Source organism: Chionomys nivalis, chromosome 22, assembly GCF_950005125.1.
Source record: "Chionomys nivalis chromosome 22, mChiNiv1.1, whole genome shotgun sequence".
NCBI lineage: Eukaryota > Metazoa > Chordata > Mammalia > Rodentia > Cricetidae > Chionomys > Chionomys nivalis.
The window spans coordinates 16,501,483-16,518,002 of NC_080107.1; the positions used below are offsets into that span (position 1 = coordinate 16,501,483).

At 39.2% G+C, this 16,520-nt stretch overlaps 1 protein-coding gene across 6 annotated transcripts in view; it reads left to right on the forward strand.

Annotated features, from left to right (window-relative positions):
- LOC130864297 (sodium channel protein type 3 subunit alpha) overlaps positions 1-16,520 on the forward strand; it is a 107,703-nt gene that overhangs the window by 44,756 nt on the left and 46,427 nt on the right. For 5 of the 6 annotated variants that reach the window (XM_057754475.1, XM_057754478.1, XM_057754474.1 and 2 more), the window contains 4 exons: positions 5,572-5,862; positions 11,728-11,928; positions 13,093-13,225; positions 13,987-14,225. In XM_057754475.1, the coding sequence (XP_057610458.1) occupies positions 5,572-5,862; positions 11,728-11,928; positions 13,093-13,225; positions 13,987-14,225 (864 nt within the window). Of the gene's footprint in view, positions 1-5,571; positions 5,863-11,727; positions 11,942-13,092; positions 13,226-13,986; positions 14,226-16,520 lie in introns of those variants that run through there. The other variant, XM_057754479.1, reaches the window with a different exon arrangement.

Here is a 16,520-nt window from a genome sequence, read left to right on the forward strand (position 1 = left end):
GACAGGAGTGGATGGAAAGATGCACTCAAGAAGGTCATGGGCAGTTGCACAGGAGCCTGACCTCTGTCTCTCACTGTTACCCTTCCCAGTTCCCTTCCTCCTGCTGCTGCTAACACTTGGCATGGCTAGTCTTTGTGTAGGCCTTGCTGATAAGTTACTTTAATGTTATAATTTGTAGGTTTCAAACAACTAATGATGCAAAATATCCTTTTTGTGCTTTTGCTTTTCTTCTGTGCCTTTCTTTCACGGAGTACTGAAATTCTCAGATGCTTTATCTTCTTCCTTTCTTATTTTGTTTGGTTTTGTTTTCGTTTTCCAGCTTGTTTGTTTTCTAAAAAAAATTTTAAAAAATTATGTGCATTTCCCACAGAGGACAGAGGAATCAGATCTCCATGTAGGGGAACAGATAGTTTGGGTGCTGGGAATTGAACCTGGATACTCTAATAGAACAGCACACATTCTTAACCACTAAGTCATCCCTCTAGCCCAGTTGGTTGTTGTCTTACAGAGTCTGAAGTGGTCTTTATGCGCAATGGGTACAAGTTTTTTACATTTGCTAGAGCTGGTTTCTCATCTGATAATGGGTTTAAAGTAAATGTTTTTAATCTGATGAAGCAAAGCTTACTACTTATTTCTTCTTTTTTAGACCTAATCCTTTTGGTGTAGCATCTACACTACCTTTTAAATAAGTACTTTGGATTCCCCCCCCCACCCGTATTGCCTCGGTTTGTATGCATTCCCTTGTGCCCGATGCCCATCATAAATAAATATGTACATGAAATGTTAGCTGTATGCATTCCGTTTTGTGTACATAGAAAGGTAACCATTTCAAAACCATTTAGGGAATCTCTGCTAAACTGACTTGCCACTTTTGTCAAAAATCGCTTGCTCAGCCAGGTGGTGATGGCACACACCTTTAATCCCAGTACTTGGGAGGCAGAGACAGGGGGGTCTCTGTGAGTTCAAGGCCAGCGTGATCTACAGAGTAAATTCCAAGACAGCCAGGAGAAAGTTCCACAGAGAAACTCTGAACTATTGTAGTTTTATAGTAGGTTTTATGTATGATCATGTTCCCGCTCTGTCTTTGGTTTGCTTTTCAAAGGTATTTTGAGTCTTTGTAGTTCCAAACAAGTTTTAAAATAAGCTTGTCTACGCCAGATTGGATAGTTTCTTTATCACTATCTTCAAGTTGATCTTTTGCTATACTTCCCAGTTTGCCGGTTTTCATTCTTGTGTATTTTTCATATCAGACATTGTGGCTATCTCTAATTAACATTTTGAACATATATAGCAATTTTTCCTGTTTAAAGTTCTGAAAATCCTCAACTGAATTCTAGAAAATTTATTTGGGGTATCAGTGGATATTTTTGCATTCCTGTAAAAATTCTTGGTCTCTGCGATAAGACAATTTTAACATGAATTAACAGTTTGATGCTTTCATATCTTCAAACAATTGAAGATTTGGCAGATAGGACCAAAGTAGTATTTAACGTAAAGATGTTTAATCACCTACAATGGAGTGACGACCTCCCTAAATAAATAACCCAATGGCCTTTAAAATGAAGTGCTTGCTAGTGCCGATGGTCAATACATGCGTAACGTTGCATGCGTGGAGGATGCTTTTCTCTCTATACTCACCTCAGGAAACTACATCTCTTTCCCCCTCTCTCCTTTACTTGCCTCTCCCCTCCCCCACACATATATACTCACACACCGCTAAGTAGTCTCAAGGGCTCCAGGGTTCTATTTTGTTTCAACCTTTCCTTGTGTGCCTTTCCTGTGAACGGTAGCTGCGTTGGTTTTCCTCTGGTCTCAGCTCCACCTCCTCCACTCATGAAGTCTTCTTTTCTACTGAGTTTCCATCTAGGAGCCCAGGATCATAATTTAGGACATCGATGGAGCTTTTATGCTTTTCCGTTTCCCGGTGTTTTAGAACATCTTGACTAGAAGTTCCGTGTCTCCAGAACCATCATTTTATCTATTTTTCTATTGCTCTGATTGTTTCAAGGAGAGAGCTCATCTGGCTCCTGCTAGACCTGCTGCACCAGAAGTAGAGGTCCAACCAAAGTGCTTTACCTAACAGCATTTTTTTTTGAGTTTACTTTTTTTCAGATATAGATCATTGAATTATTATTTGAATTACAATGCATAATTGGAATTTATAGAATCAACATTTTACTTTTCAACTATTCTGAGTTGTTTGCAGATGCTACATAGATAATATAAGAATAAGTTTCTCCTGAAATGCAGTTACTTTGGGGCAAAATAGACAAATTAAAAGACTGTAGTCTTTCAAACTTCAGAAGTGCAATTCTGAGCTTTGTTTGGGGTATGTCTAATAAGAGTTTAAAGGGGCTGGTTGTCTATTTCATGGTTAAATCTGCTAAAATGTGTCATTCTCCACTCAATAGCTCATTATTGGATTGTAGTGGCCAAATCACCATGATTCAATATTGCATTCACTTTTATCACTTGAAACATAGTTCAGAGAAAGGGTTATTTTGGGAGGAAGTCAGAGCACCAAGTCCAGTTTTACTGATGACATGGTTAATATGGCTGGTGAACAGTGGGTGGAGAAAGGGAAGGAAGGCTCGGTGTACCGTGAAGCTGTGTGTGCTGAAATGAGGCCCAGGTCTTGTCTACAGCCTAGGTCCCTTTAGGATTTGCCATCTAGCCAATGTCCTCACGAAACACAGCACGGCTTTCATTTCTTACTCAATGTTTGTCAAAGTTCCTGTAGGTTTAATCATTTCTGTAGATGGGAAATGCACACAACACAGTGGGCTCACCAAATCAAAGGCAAGTTTTGAAAATGGAAAAGCTAACAGTCGTCAGAAATGTTCTGTCCTCAATCACTGAAATTGCACTTGATATTTAATTTGTGACCTTTAAATTTCAATATTATTCAGTTTAGCCTACCCCAGGCTGTATAGGTCTACTGGCAAAATATTAGTGTAAGCTATAGGATACAATTTGAAATTATGACATTTAAGATATGTAATATAAATTGAATAATTATATAGTTAGTGCCTTATATCTTTGACCAGGGTTTCAACTTTATCCAACTTTTAAAATGAAAAATTAGTCATGGGGTTGTATTTTCAAGGACTTGTAGATACGGTATACGTTATAGCATTTATTTTGAGTCATAGAGAAATGTCCTAAGAAAAGGTAATCTACATAAACATTAAGCACTAACTGGCTATTTGTTATGAGGGAAGGCAGGATGTTAGTTGTGAGCGATTGGCTATGAGTCTGAGCGAGTAGGACGTTGGCAGCATCGCAGAGCTGGGCACAAGCAGGTGCGTGGACATGAGCCATGGCAGGAAACATCTGCCTCTGAGGAGTCAGGGGAACAAGTGACAGCTTTGAGCTGACGAGCGACACGGAAAATGTGTTGTGTCGGAGGCCGCTTTGTCGCTGTAAAAAAGGAATCTGTTTTGGTTTTGAGTTGTTTGAACCATTACTCAGATTAGGCAGGGAAATTGTGTCCTATGCAAAAACAAACTCCAGAAGTGATTGCCATTGAATGATAGCTTCAGGACTGTAGCCAGAGAGTCCCACCACGACTTCCTACGTTTCCAGGGACAAACAAGGCTATAAATGATCAGCGCTGGCAGTCCTGTGCTTGTGTCTGTACATAGAGAAAAGGAAAACTTTGTTTGGACAGAACAAAGATACATGTGTGTTCATATATTCAGCAATATATATCATGTGCTTCTTCTGCATAACGCAGGATGGATAGTATTTAATCTGCTCTCAACAGGCGCTTTGTTGATCTCCTTTAGTGAACATACATAGTTATATTATGTAGCATCTTCGCTATTCATTGTCATCATGCATGACTTAGGAAATGATGGATGTCAAAAATGAAAAATTGATGATCTTACACAGTTTTATGAACAGCTACATACTGAGTTACCGTTTCATTTACATGTGAGCATTGTCTCATAGCAGTGCTTAAATCAGGGACCCTGCATGGGCCCAGCGCTCAATAATATCCACATACATCCATGTTATATGTTCTGTATTGCTGACTCCAACACGCAATTGTAAGACTCTACTCAGTACCCAACTGCCCACTGAGATCTCGCTGACCCAAGAAATGCCGCAAGATAGTGTGTTTCACTTTAAGGCTTTTTTATTTTAGCTAACATAAGATGAGGGCCTGCCTCTTCTCAGGAAAAAAAAACACACACAGGGCTAACAAAATTTTTTAAATGGGGTTTTCCTTTCTCTCCTCCAAATGCACACTGCCCTTACGCACACCGTTTCCACACAGCCTTCTGTGGGATCTGGAAAATCAAAGCTAAGCAGGCCCCCACCCTCCGCTAGGGTCAGGTGATTGACAGTAAGATGCCTTCTAAGGCTTTGCTCATGAAGTGCTTCCTGAGGACTTTCTGAGTCAGAGGGAATACCAGACACTGGAAAGAAAAAACCCCATGCCTATGTGACATACACTCCAAGAGGAAGATAGACAAAATGGCAGATACATTAGAGTTATTTATATCTAATAATGACATATGTAAAAAGGTGACCAGCATTTTCATAATTCCCCTCCTTTCTACTCTGAGCTTGGGTTTAAAAACAGGAACATATTTAATGAGCTCTTGGCTCGAGACATGCTATGTTGTTCCATAGCCTCACTAAGTCGTGGTTAAATCATTTCGAGCCTAAAACTATGATGAAAGTGCAAAACATTCACTACGTTTGTACCACAGAGCTGTGTTCGTTTCATTGATGAAACGAGAAACTCAAAATCTTTAAGAATGCATGATGCTGAGATCCACAAAGAAAATATATGAGACGTTCTCATAATCTTAAGAACAAATCAGTAATTTATTGATTGATAGGCTTATTGTTTATAACAATAGTATGAAATTTGTAAACATTTAAAATTTCACAGCTGTAAGTGCTGTGCAACACTGTCTGGGATGAAAACACCACTGAGGTGTGGACCCTAGGACCAGGTGTCATCCAAGCCAAAGATGAGAAGGGACTAATTCGTCTCCAGCTCTTTCATCTAAGGTACAATAGTCACGCATTGAAAGTTTACCTTGGATTTACCAGGATGGCTTCAAATTCCCAGTCCTCCTTCCTCTGCCTCCCAAGTGCTAGGGTTACAAATGTACACCACCACATCCTGAGCTTTACATGTCACAAAATTAAAAGCAAAGCAAACAAAGGAAGCAGGACCACACGCTCATTCACAACCACACAGAAGAAAAACGATTCCCCCGGGGGAAATGGGACAGTTATCAGAGAGGGTCTAGCTCCAAGGAAAGGGGTGCCCTTAAGGTAAACAGAGTTCTTTCAGGTCAGCAAATGCCTCCTGAACTGAAGCTAACCTCGAGAGTTCATATTAAAGGCCAGTGCAGACACTATGCTACACCGCGCCGTTCTGGCTTCAATGCACTTTGTACTATGCCATTTAAAAGGTAAAACCTGTTGCTAAGTAAACCGGAGTGCAGAATTCGCCCTCCTGGTTGATGGTCATTGGGCAGCATGCTTGCCTTCGCTCCTGCTTCCAGCCCTTTACTGCAAACATCTCTTGGCCTCCATTCTCAACAGGCGGTGGCTGCAGCCTCAGCGGCATCCAGAGACTTCAGTGGGATAGGAGGGTTAGGAGAACTTCTGGAGAGTTCTTCAGAAGCTTCCAAGTTAAGCTCCAAGAGTGCCAAGGAGTGGAGGAACCGGAGGAAAAAAAGGAGACAGAGAGAGCACATGGAGGGGAACCACAGAACCGAGGGGGACAGATTTCCCAAGTCGGAATCCGAAGACAGCGTCAAGCGAAGGAGCTTCCTGTTCTCCCTGGATGGGAACCGGCTGACGGGCGAGAAGAAGCTGTGCTCCCCTCACCAGGTACCGAGGTCTGAGAAGCAGTCTACAAACCAGTGCATGGTTTTTTGATAGATCTTTATGGTGTTTTCCTTTGAGTGACAGGGTGCTGGGCATCATCCAGTTATGTAAATTTATATCATCAGTTGTCTTAGAAAGGGTGTTTAAAAAAATAGGTCAGGCAATACTTTAAGATAATTGTCTTTAAACATCTCACAATTTTGATTTATTTATTTATTTATTTATTATTTATTTATTTGGCATAGCCTGTCTCTCACCCGTTTCATTGGGATTGAATTGGAAGTTTGTGTTCATTTTCCCCATTTTAAGAATGGATAAACCTGGCATTTTTTTTATAAAGCTACTGCTTTGATTATAGGAGGTTATATTATAACATATATATAAATTCTGGGAAGGAAAGCCTCCTGATTTGTCTGTTTTCTTTAGTGTGAAAACTCTATACTTAGAAGTCTCCATTACCATTGTACAGTACATACAAGGGAAGAATTACAATGTAGCCTCTCTTGAAGAGGGACACCAAAGTCAGTTAATTAGGGGTGCGAATTAAGGCCAGCTATCCAATTCACAGTGCCAGTGTTAGCATCATTGCTTTTTTTTTTTATGTCAAAGACAATAAAATAGTTTCTACTTTTTTTTTTTTAAAAAAAAAAAAAACTTAAACAAGGTCTGTTTAATACAAATAGCAAACACTATTGGAAACTGCAATAAGTACCATTCTGGTTTGAGGTTTATTTTATCTGTTTGAACATTGTGTCCTATAAATTAAAACGCTTCCAATTATAATAAATTTACTCAAAAATTATACCCTAACGTCAATGCTAAACAATCAATTTAAAGCAAAAAACAAACAAAAAACTGTAAATCAACCAAAGAGTATGATGTCCCTTAATTAAGGAACAATACTTTAATGAAATTAAGTGTGAAAATCATAAAATTTTACAAAAAGAGTGGCAACCACAAATTCTGCTTCAGTATAGCGCTTGGTTATTTTCCTGTTTGGATTTTGTTTTCTTTTAGGCAGAATTTTACTATATCGCCAGGTCTATCCTTGAACTCACAATTTTAGCCTTGAATTCATTGTCTTAAAGAGCTATATAAGTATTATATAAGAATCTCATGCAATTAAGGAAAAGTAAAAGTTGATAACTTCTAATGAAAAAAACTAAAAAATGCTGAATAGTTTCAATTATTTATGAAATCACATGCATATTATTGACACTTGCATGACAATTGTATGTCTTTTGATAATGGGATTATTTCCCTTCTTGTCTAAAACTTTCTATATTAGGTCCTTCAAGCAGTAAGTATTTATTAAGCACAGTTTTGGTTTCTTTTCCAGTAGCCAGTAGCTGTGGTAAAATACTCTAACAAAAGTAATGTAAGTGAGAATGGGTTTATTCTGGCTTATGGTTCCAGGTTATGTATGGTCCATCATTGCAAGGAAGTTAAACAGTCAGGAGCTCAAGAGACCTAGTCCCTGGCTGCAGAGTCAAGAAAGAGAGCCATGATTCGTATGCTCGTCACCCACTCTTTTTTCCTTCAGTCTAAGATCTAGCCCAAGAATGGTGGCTCTCATGCTAACTATTGGTATTCTCCCCTCAATTAACCCAATTAAGATAATCCTCTACACTCAATACAGAGGCCCATTCCCTGAGGTGATCGAGAGCCTATTAATTTGAGAATTAGCATTAATCATCACAGTTATCATTGATGTAACAGAAAGAGCTCTAGATGTTGAAAATACCTTAATGAAAGATTAGATCCCATTCACTGATATAATGGAGCTTTATTCTAAAGGTTGAGTCAGAGGTCATATCAGACAGGTCATAGCATTTGGTGTGGTGATGAGTACTGTGGGAGCAAGAGCCACATGACTGGAAATAAAATTTTAAATCAGATGGTTTGAAGGTGACATTCTCAGATTTGGAGGGGTCATGGGAAGGAACTACACAATGACGCTTCCTTTCAGGTCCAATGGAAGGGAAGCTTCAAAATCTTTATGTGACAATATGTCCACAACCCTCATAGAGCAACGAAGCTTGGGTGACTGGTGCCGAGGGAACCCCAGAAAGGCAGTGGCAGAGGAGAGGTAGCTGGTAGTTGATATGTTAGCACTAAAAGCAAAAGCAGCATGCGCACTTGAACAATTCGCTTTGTGTTTGTAGATACATGGATAAAGATGGTAGATTTCGATGGAATAGATGGGTAGACAGCTGGACTGATGAGCATTGAATCTACAAACTCAACTCAAAAAGAAAGCATCCATACAGGGCTCAAGCAGAACTAGCCAGAAACTCTTTGCAGTGATAGCTTTGTAGGCATCAAAGGTTTTGTCTTATAGGAATGAGAATAAAGGCAGCAGGGGCAGCAAGCATAAGTGGACTGGGCATACTCTTCAAAACAATATTGCTCCTGAAAAGGTCAAAGCAGAGGAAGCATAAATTATGGGCACCCTGTCCTTCTCTACTGGGGCGAATTGAAATGGTATTTTACATTTATTACATTATTTACTTTTATAGACATAATACATAGTCATTGTGCAATGTTAAAAATTTGTTCAAAGTATATAATGGAAACTCCTGTCTCTCAGGATTTTGACTATGGTGTTTGGTCACACTGGGACCATTTATTTTTAAACCAGAGGCTAATAGCTATAACCAAATATAGTTGCAGATATATTTAAGTTGTGCTGTGGCTCAGATGAGATTTTCAACCAATAGTCATTCAACATAGTCAACCCAAACACCTGTTAATTCCCTGGGTCTTCATCATTGTTCTCAACCCACATTGGGTTTAGATCCTATCTGCAGGGTTGATTCAATACTTACACTTTCTCTTTATTATTGAAATTAAGAAAATATCACACGTTTCTTCTTAGAACAGAGGGAAATACAATGAAGCCAACAGCTGTAATTTTTGTTCTGATGGGCACGAGGCATAGAATAGCCCTTGAGTTCAGCAGAGAAGCTCTTTCTCCAGAGTAGAGCTTGCCACAGCTGCGGGTATTCCCTTAACTCTGCTGCATCTTCAAGAGTGTTATTTTTGGTTTATTTTCTCTGAATACTATTTTTGTAATCTCCTTTTTCTGGCTCTGTTGTCTTGAAAACTGTGCCCACACCCATTATTATACTTTCCAAAGAGTGAAAAGAAGTTTCAAATAAACTCAAAGATCTGGAACGCCTCTGAAAAACACCCTGACAGAAAAGCATGCCAATTAACAGCATGCTCAGATATGTTATCGTGGTAAAAACATGCCACATACTCCCAAGCCGTGTAACATAGCAGATTTTCACTTTCCGGAGATAGTTTTAAAACACAGGTAGAGTAAGATGATTACACCTTACCATCCTAGAAATTAAGTTAAGATGTACTAGGGTAAAATGTAAGTTTATGCTTCTCTGAGTATAGAGATCCACCTGGGTTTGGCATCAGATGGAATGTGGGTTAAAAATCCAAGTTATTAGAATCACACCTGTTATGTCTTCTCTCTGTCTCTCTGACTCTCTCTGTCTCTCTGTGTCTCTGTCTCTGTCTCTCTCTCTGTGTGTGTGTGTGTGTGTGTGTAGCAAACACCAGAGACCGAGTGTAGTTTACACAGATCTGTATGTTGGTGGATTATCTGGAGATTGGAGTATGGCATTGAGTTCATCGTGGTTTCTGAGAGAGCCTTGTGGGTGAAAGCACAAAGGGCCTCATACAGAAGAGATAAGAGGGGACCAAACTCTGTGATAGGTAACTCAGAAAAGCAGTAATTCATTCACAAGGGCTCCATCTCTGAACACTGCCCCATTATGGAATAATTGTGTTTCCTGCAAATGAATGCCTGGTACATATGTTTAAATGTACTGAGTCAGAATTCCAAATTTAATTTCCTGAAAATGCACATTTTCAAAATACAAAGTGATGCATATGTGAAGTTTCAAAATACTTCTTCTCTTATAGCCAATATTTATATTATGTAAGTTGGATGCGAGATTATGCTTGCCAGCATTCTTTGTTAAAAGGGAAGACACAGCGTTTGAGTCCTTGGAAAAGGAGTCAGTCTAACCCCTGCCTAGCAGCACTGGAGGCACACTCTCATTGGAACTGCATGCTGCTGAGACAGAATATAGTTTACACACATCCTACATCTGCTATGTCCTATAGAGAACCTACCCAAGAAAAGACACACTTCAGAAAGAAAAGTACCTTTCCAGAATTTCAAAGGACAAAGACAGTCGTCTGGGGAAATTCATAAAAATAAAGCTAAAAATGGGACCCAAGAGAATCAGTCTTAGCTAATTAGGCAAAGAAATATTTAAAAAATTCTGAAACTGATTTTCTTGTGTTTTCTCCTCTAAGATTATATATTTGTTTTTATGCTGGAGAAGAAAAGGGGAGGGCAAGCTAGTTGCTGCCAGTGTGTGTTTAGCATTTTAACATATGCGTATATTAGTTTCTTCTGTTTTGATTTGATTTGTTTTCTAGACAGAATCTTGCTATGTAACACAGACATATGTTAAAGTTGTCCATCCTCCAGCCTCAGCTTCAGTGCTAGTACAATAAGTGCAAGCTTCTATGCTCCACACATGGCTACATGTGTATGCATGTGCAGGAAGTGTGTGTATATGTGGGGTGTGTGTGTGTGTGTGTGTGTGTGTGTGTGTGTAATTAAAGTGGTTATGAAGAAAGGTGGGGCAAGGAATAAAAGCAAGAAAGGAAGCAAAAAGAAATAGCATTATTAATGATCAGGAGAGCAAGCAATATTCCATTGCCTGCCCAGGGGTATTTTTCAAAATCACCACACTAAGGTCATTCCTGAGCTATCAATGCAGTTTAAAAGTTCATTCAGAGAGTCAAAGAAGGAACCAAGTTATATCCCATTTTCTGCAACTAGAGAGCAACTTACCAGTTTATTTGTAAATGTATATGATATCATATGATAAACGTCGTTGTGCCCTGGGCACATATCCCAGTAGTATATGCTTGTCTAGCCAATCGTGAGCGAGGCGGAAGGTGCATTGCCCAGCACAAGTAAGAAAAAAAAAATCAAGAAAGCCATGGCATTTTTATTTTCATTTACCTAGCTCTCTTTACTGTAAGTAACATGATGTCACAAGAACCACCTTCTTTGCTCCAGTCATATTATATACCTTGGTTCTTTAAGCCAGTGTTAAATTTTTAGTAGGCAGACTACCACAGAGAGCATTAAAAATCCTCTTGCATTTGCTGTGACACACGGCCCCTCAGATCAAATGAACAATGGGTCACCCTGTTGGAAAATGTTAAAAAATGTGGACGGCAAGTTCTGTGTCCCGACTCTCACCATCGGATAGAGATAAGCCCTGAGACCTTCCTGGTAGAAGCTAGAAGGGAATGAAGACACAATGATACCTTTGCTAATACTGTAATTATCCAGGTGATTTGATATAAGTACCTTTAGAATTTGGTATAAGTATTTAGAATCTGAACTAACACTCTCACTTGAGCCTTTTTTCCCCCTCCAAATTTCATGCCCTTCCTATCACAGCACTGAGAAGGGACAGCTGCCTCCTACTTAGATCTCCCCACTTCGCCCACTGTATTGTGAGAGCGCACTCCATCTCACAGCGCAAGAATGAAGCGTAGATGAAAACACACATGCATTTAGGCAATCATGAGTCAGGACTCTTGGAGTGGTGTGCTTTATAATTAAGTGTGCACTGACTGTTCACTATGGTCTTCCAAACAAAAAGGACAGCCTTGAGTGAATTCCATTACCTGTACTTAAGAACAAGCTGACACCAACCTAAAAGCAAGTGGTTTCTGCAATCTTAAGATCTTTTATTAAACAATTATGTCCCACCCCGCCCCTGTCCCCGATCTCTTCCTTCCTTCCTTTCTCCTCAGTCTCTCTTGAGCATCCGTGGCTCCCTGTTTTCCCCAAGACGCAATAGCAAAACGAGCATTTTCAGCTTCAGAGGTCGGGCGAAGGACGTGGGGTCTGAGAATGACTTTGCCGATGACGAGCACAGCACCTTTGAAGATAGTGAGAGCAGGAGAGACTCACTGTTTGTGCCGCACAGACCTGGAGAGCGACGCAACAGTAACGTTAGTCAGGCCAGTATGTCATCCAGGATGGTGCCAGGGCTTCCAGCAAATGGGAAGATGCACAGCACTGTGGATTGCAATGGTGTGGTTTCCTTGGTGGGTGGACCATCAGCTCTTACGTCACCTACTGGACAACTTCTGCCAGAGGTGATAATACATAAACCAGCTACTACTGACTCTTTATCTCAATTTGAAAAAAAAAAAAAAAAAAAAAAAAAAAACAGGTCCGGGCAGTTGAGCCTGTTCTGGGATCCTACTTCCTCCAAATGAAAGTGCTTAAAAATATCACGTGATTAAGTGAATAAAAAACCCAAAACAAAACAAAATAAGAAAGCCATTTGACTTGTGTGGAGCTGTTTTTTTTTAGGTTAACAGTACTCAAAATTTAGAGTCTGAAACAAAACACCAATCTGCAACTACAATAGATTTAGCACAAATACAAAATAATTAGCACTTTCATAATCAAATCTTCATTATTAACTTTTCTCTTAAATTATGTGATCATCCCTCACCTCATATCCTGAAATGTTTGTATTCTCAAATTAAATATTGTAATGGTTGATGTACTGATAATGGACAGTTTTTGGACAACTGTCAATATTATAGTTCTATCTGAAAAATTATTCCAAAATAAAATTGGTGATTATAGAATGGCAAATGGCCAAAAAGAAATCTCAGGAAAGCACACACATTTCATTGTACATCTGTGTTTGTGCATGAAATAAATGGCCCATATTTGTCAGTTTGTCAATATAGTCTCAAAGAAAATAACCCAGCCTTGAGACTATATAATAATATTTAGCTTTGTGGAAAGATTGACCTATTTCTTGCTGCTATAAGTTGAAAAATAATTTATATTTGAATGAAAACTATTTACAGCATGCTTATAAAAAAGTTTCTCCCCGAACTTTGTCATGTTCAAATGCTTGTGTGGAACAAATTGCTTTATACAATTGCATCCAGACAGTGAACTCTTTTCTAAGGATCTATGGTCTTTTCAAATAATGTGCTTATAGAATACAATAATCTACTCAATGTCATATTATTACTTGAGATTGCTGCCTTAAAAAGCTTGCATGAAGCATGACTTTCCAGAGAGATGCTATACATTCTTATGTTATCCTTGGAGAAGGGTGGTTTGAGCCATCAGTATTTGATTTGCAGGGCACCACCACTGAAACGGAAGTCAGGAAGAGAAGGCTAAGTTCTTACCAGATTTCAATGGAAATGTTGGAAGACTCTTCTGGAAGACAGAGAGCCATGAGCATAGCCAGCATCCTGACCAACACCATGGAGGGTGAGATGCACAGTGACTGCTCTGAACACCTCTTCTTTTTGCAGACCCTTTAAGGGCTTCCCACACCTAGAACTGAGCTATAGATATACTTATGTGAAAGACACATCTTTTATATTGGTTATAAAAATGAATATTGACTTATTCCTCTTTCATTTGGATCCTTACATTGCCTGCAGAGTGGCATTTCCAAACTTTTTACCATATCATTGAGGTCTTGCTCTAATGTTACATTACATAAACCCTTTCTCCTTTCAGCCTGTATGTGTCAATGATGTTAGGGTAAGAGAGTGACAGCAATGAGTTGAACAAAGCCAAGCCCGTTTTCCATTCAAATGAGGTCCCTAAAAAGTGCTTCCTCCACCATCCATACTCACAAATATAAGATTACTCTAAAGTACACCCTACACAAATGTTTGGTGATTTCATTCACTGTTTAACATCCCCACAAAATTACTTTTAAAAGTTCAATTTGATAGTGATATTGTTGTACTTTTTATTCAATTATTAGTTATTTTGAAGTAGAATATTAAATTCAAAGTACTTTTTGTATTTAAAAGGAGAAAGAAGGTCAATATCAGTATGCTATTTAATGGGCATTTTATGGAAATAAGTAATAAGATTGTTTTCTATACAGTCTATTAATCCCAGTAACATGAACTTGTATGCCCCAAAAATAAGCACCAGTTTTATCATGTCATTTGCTATGCATTATAATTAATTTTAATTGCTGTTTACTACTTTTCTCCTTTATTACCCACCAGAACTTGAAGAATCTAGACAGAAGTGTCCGCCATGCTGGTATAGATTTGCCAATGTGTTTTTGATCTGGGACTGCTGCAACGCATGGCTAAAAGTGAAACACCTTGTGAATTTAATTGTGATGGATCCATTTGTTGATCTCGCCATAACAATTTGCATTGTATTAAATACCCTGTTTATGGCCATGGAGCACTATCCCATGACTGACCAGTTCAGCAGTGTGTTGACTGTGGGAAACCTGGTAAGTCCTGTAGGGGAGGGAGCAATGGAACATGGAAAAATGCCCTCCCCACCCCATGCTGTTCCAAATTGACAATGGTATCTTCCTTCTTCACAAGAAGAGACATCTAAAGGAATATTACACACACCTCAGATAGGATCTGAACTGCAACTTGTGTTGGGGCTGACTATGTAGGGCAACAGCCATGGTGTCCTAGAGTTGCAAAGTCCTCACACTTTAGAGGATCATGTATGGGGAAACTCGCAAGGTTTGCACGGACAAGGGCTTTACAGAAGGGCTTTACCATGTGCATTGGAAGAATGGCCAAAGAGTCGATTTCTATTTCTAAAGGGCACAGCTGTTTAGAAGGGAATCAGTTCATGATAAATAGCTTCCATGGTAATTGTCCAATAGAAAAACTAGTTGGTAAAATGAATTTGTAGGGTTTTCAGTACATGAAGGTAGTTAATCATAGGGAAGATTGCACTTAGGGATATTTTCCCTGCTTTTTAAGACTTTAAAACTAGCACGACTTAACCTGTTCTTCCTAGAATATGCCTAGAATTTGGTGGTGACAACATTGACTCATCTATTTCAGGATGTCTCATAACACTCAAAAGCATTTTGGCAGCCTGTAACGTATCTTAAACATCATCCTTAAGCCTTTGACCCATGAGTAACTCAGTATAGAGCTCATTGCCAATTATAAAGTATGAATAAATATTCTGATATTTAATCATCAGTAGGCAAATCCCTGGTCACCTTGTATTCCTGTGAAGGCTGCTGCGGCCTTGCAAGGTTCCCTAGATGGACCTGACTGGGACAGTGAGGGACTAAAGAAAAGACAAATAGACACAACAGACACAGATTAGCTGGGGTTGGGTAGGGTGGGCTCCCTGCTAGAGAAACTTTAGTCCCTATAAGCTCATTGTGTTTATTATATAGAGTTGGGCAGAGAGGTGGGGTAATTGCATATTGCTCAACAAGGAAGCAGGGTTATTACGTACAGATAAACACGGAGGCTGGATTATTATGGACAGCTGAATCAAGGAGGCAGGTTTCTGTGTGTGTATACAGTTTTCTGCATACACTATCTATGTCCATACATGGACCAGAGGAAGGGTTGCCATTCTTTTGAGACTCACTGCCAGGAAGAAGAATTTGCCATTTTTTCCCATGGGTCTGAGCTTAAGATAACTCATGTCAACAACCCACATTCACCCAGGACCTCATACACTTAGGCTTCCTTTGCTTTCCACAGAAGGCCTTGAACTGAAACCACCCAAAGACTTAAAATATTTTTATCTATTTGATTTTAGTTAACTTCCTCTTTGGAACATTCAATACTAGTCAAATTGTGGAAAGCTGCAAGGAAGGAGACTTGGATTATTTAAAGACGCTAATTTTCACTGGACATTTTTTGTATCCATCTTCAGGGAAATGGTTTGGGATCTGGTTCATTAAGATCCTAAACTTGGCCTATGTATCAAATTATTTAGTACTATTGTCATGCTGCTATCAGTGCCTTTCAGAGGACCCACACAATCTTGGACACATCTTTAACACATTCTGAGCATCAAAGCACATACGATAGCAAACCCTGTGCAGCTCGAGAAGCCCCAAGCCCATTTCAGGAATAAAAACTCTAAGTACCAGTTCTACATTCCCTCAGAGTACCTGAGCTCATGTGTTTTGCTTCCTTCTGGGTCGCTGATGACTCTACCCTTGTCCTAGCAATCAAGCCTCATGGCACACCTGGAGTGCACTGTGCACCATCACAACTAAGCTTCTATTCTAACGCAGAATTGAGCAAAAATGCACTTGTGTTTTAACCATCCTTTTCATTCAGTTGGGTTGGACCTGCCTTTGTTTCTGTATACAGGTGTACATTTCCCCCTAAAACCATAAAACACAGACATGAATGATAATTATGCCTTCTGTAACCTCTGTGCTACATAAGTATTTTTTATTTAACCATTTGCATTGAGACATAAATTTGCTCTTACATTTGAATGCATCAAATTTTGTACTCAGTAATAACTGTACTGTATGAAAGACAGTAAGAGAATACTAGTGAATATCTTCTTTTTCTTTCAATGAACCCTCAATACCTAATATCCAGAAATGCTTCCCAAATACTGTGTGGAATAAGGGATTCCTTACTGTAGTTTCTGGGATGTACTCTGTAACCAGAGCATATATATGTCTTCCAAGGACTCATAAACGGATGTGGAGGTGCTTGATTTGCGAAGGCCTGACACTGATTACATGATTCTTTCTGATCAAAGGGTGCTACAATCAGGGCTTTAAATGGCA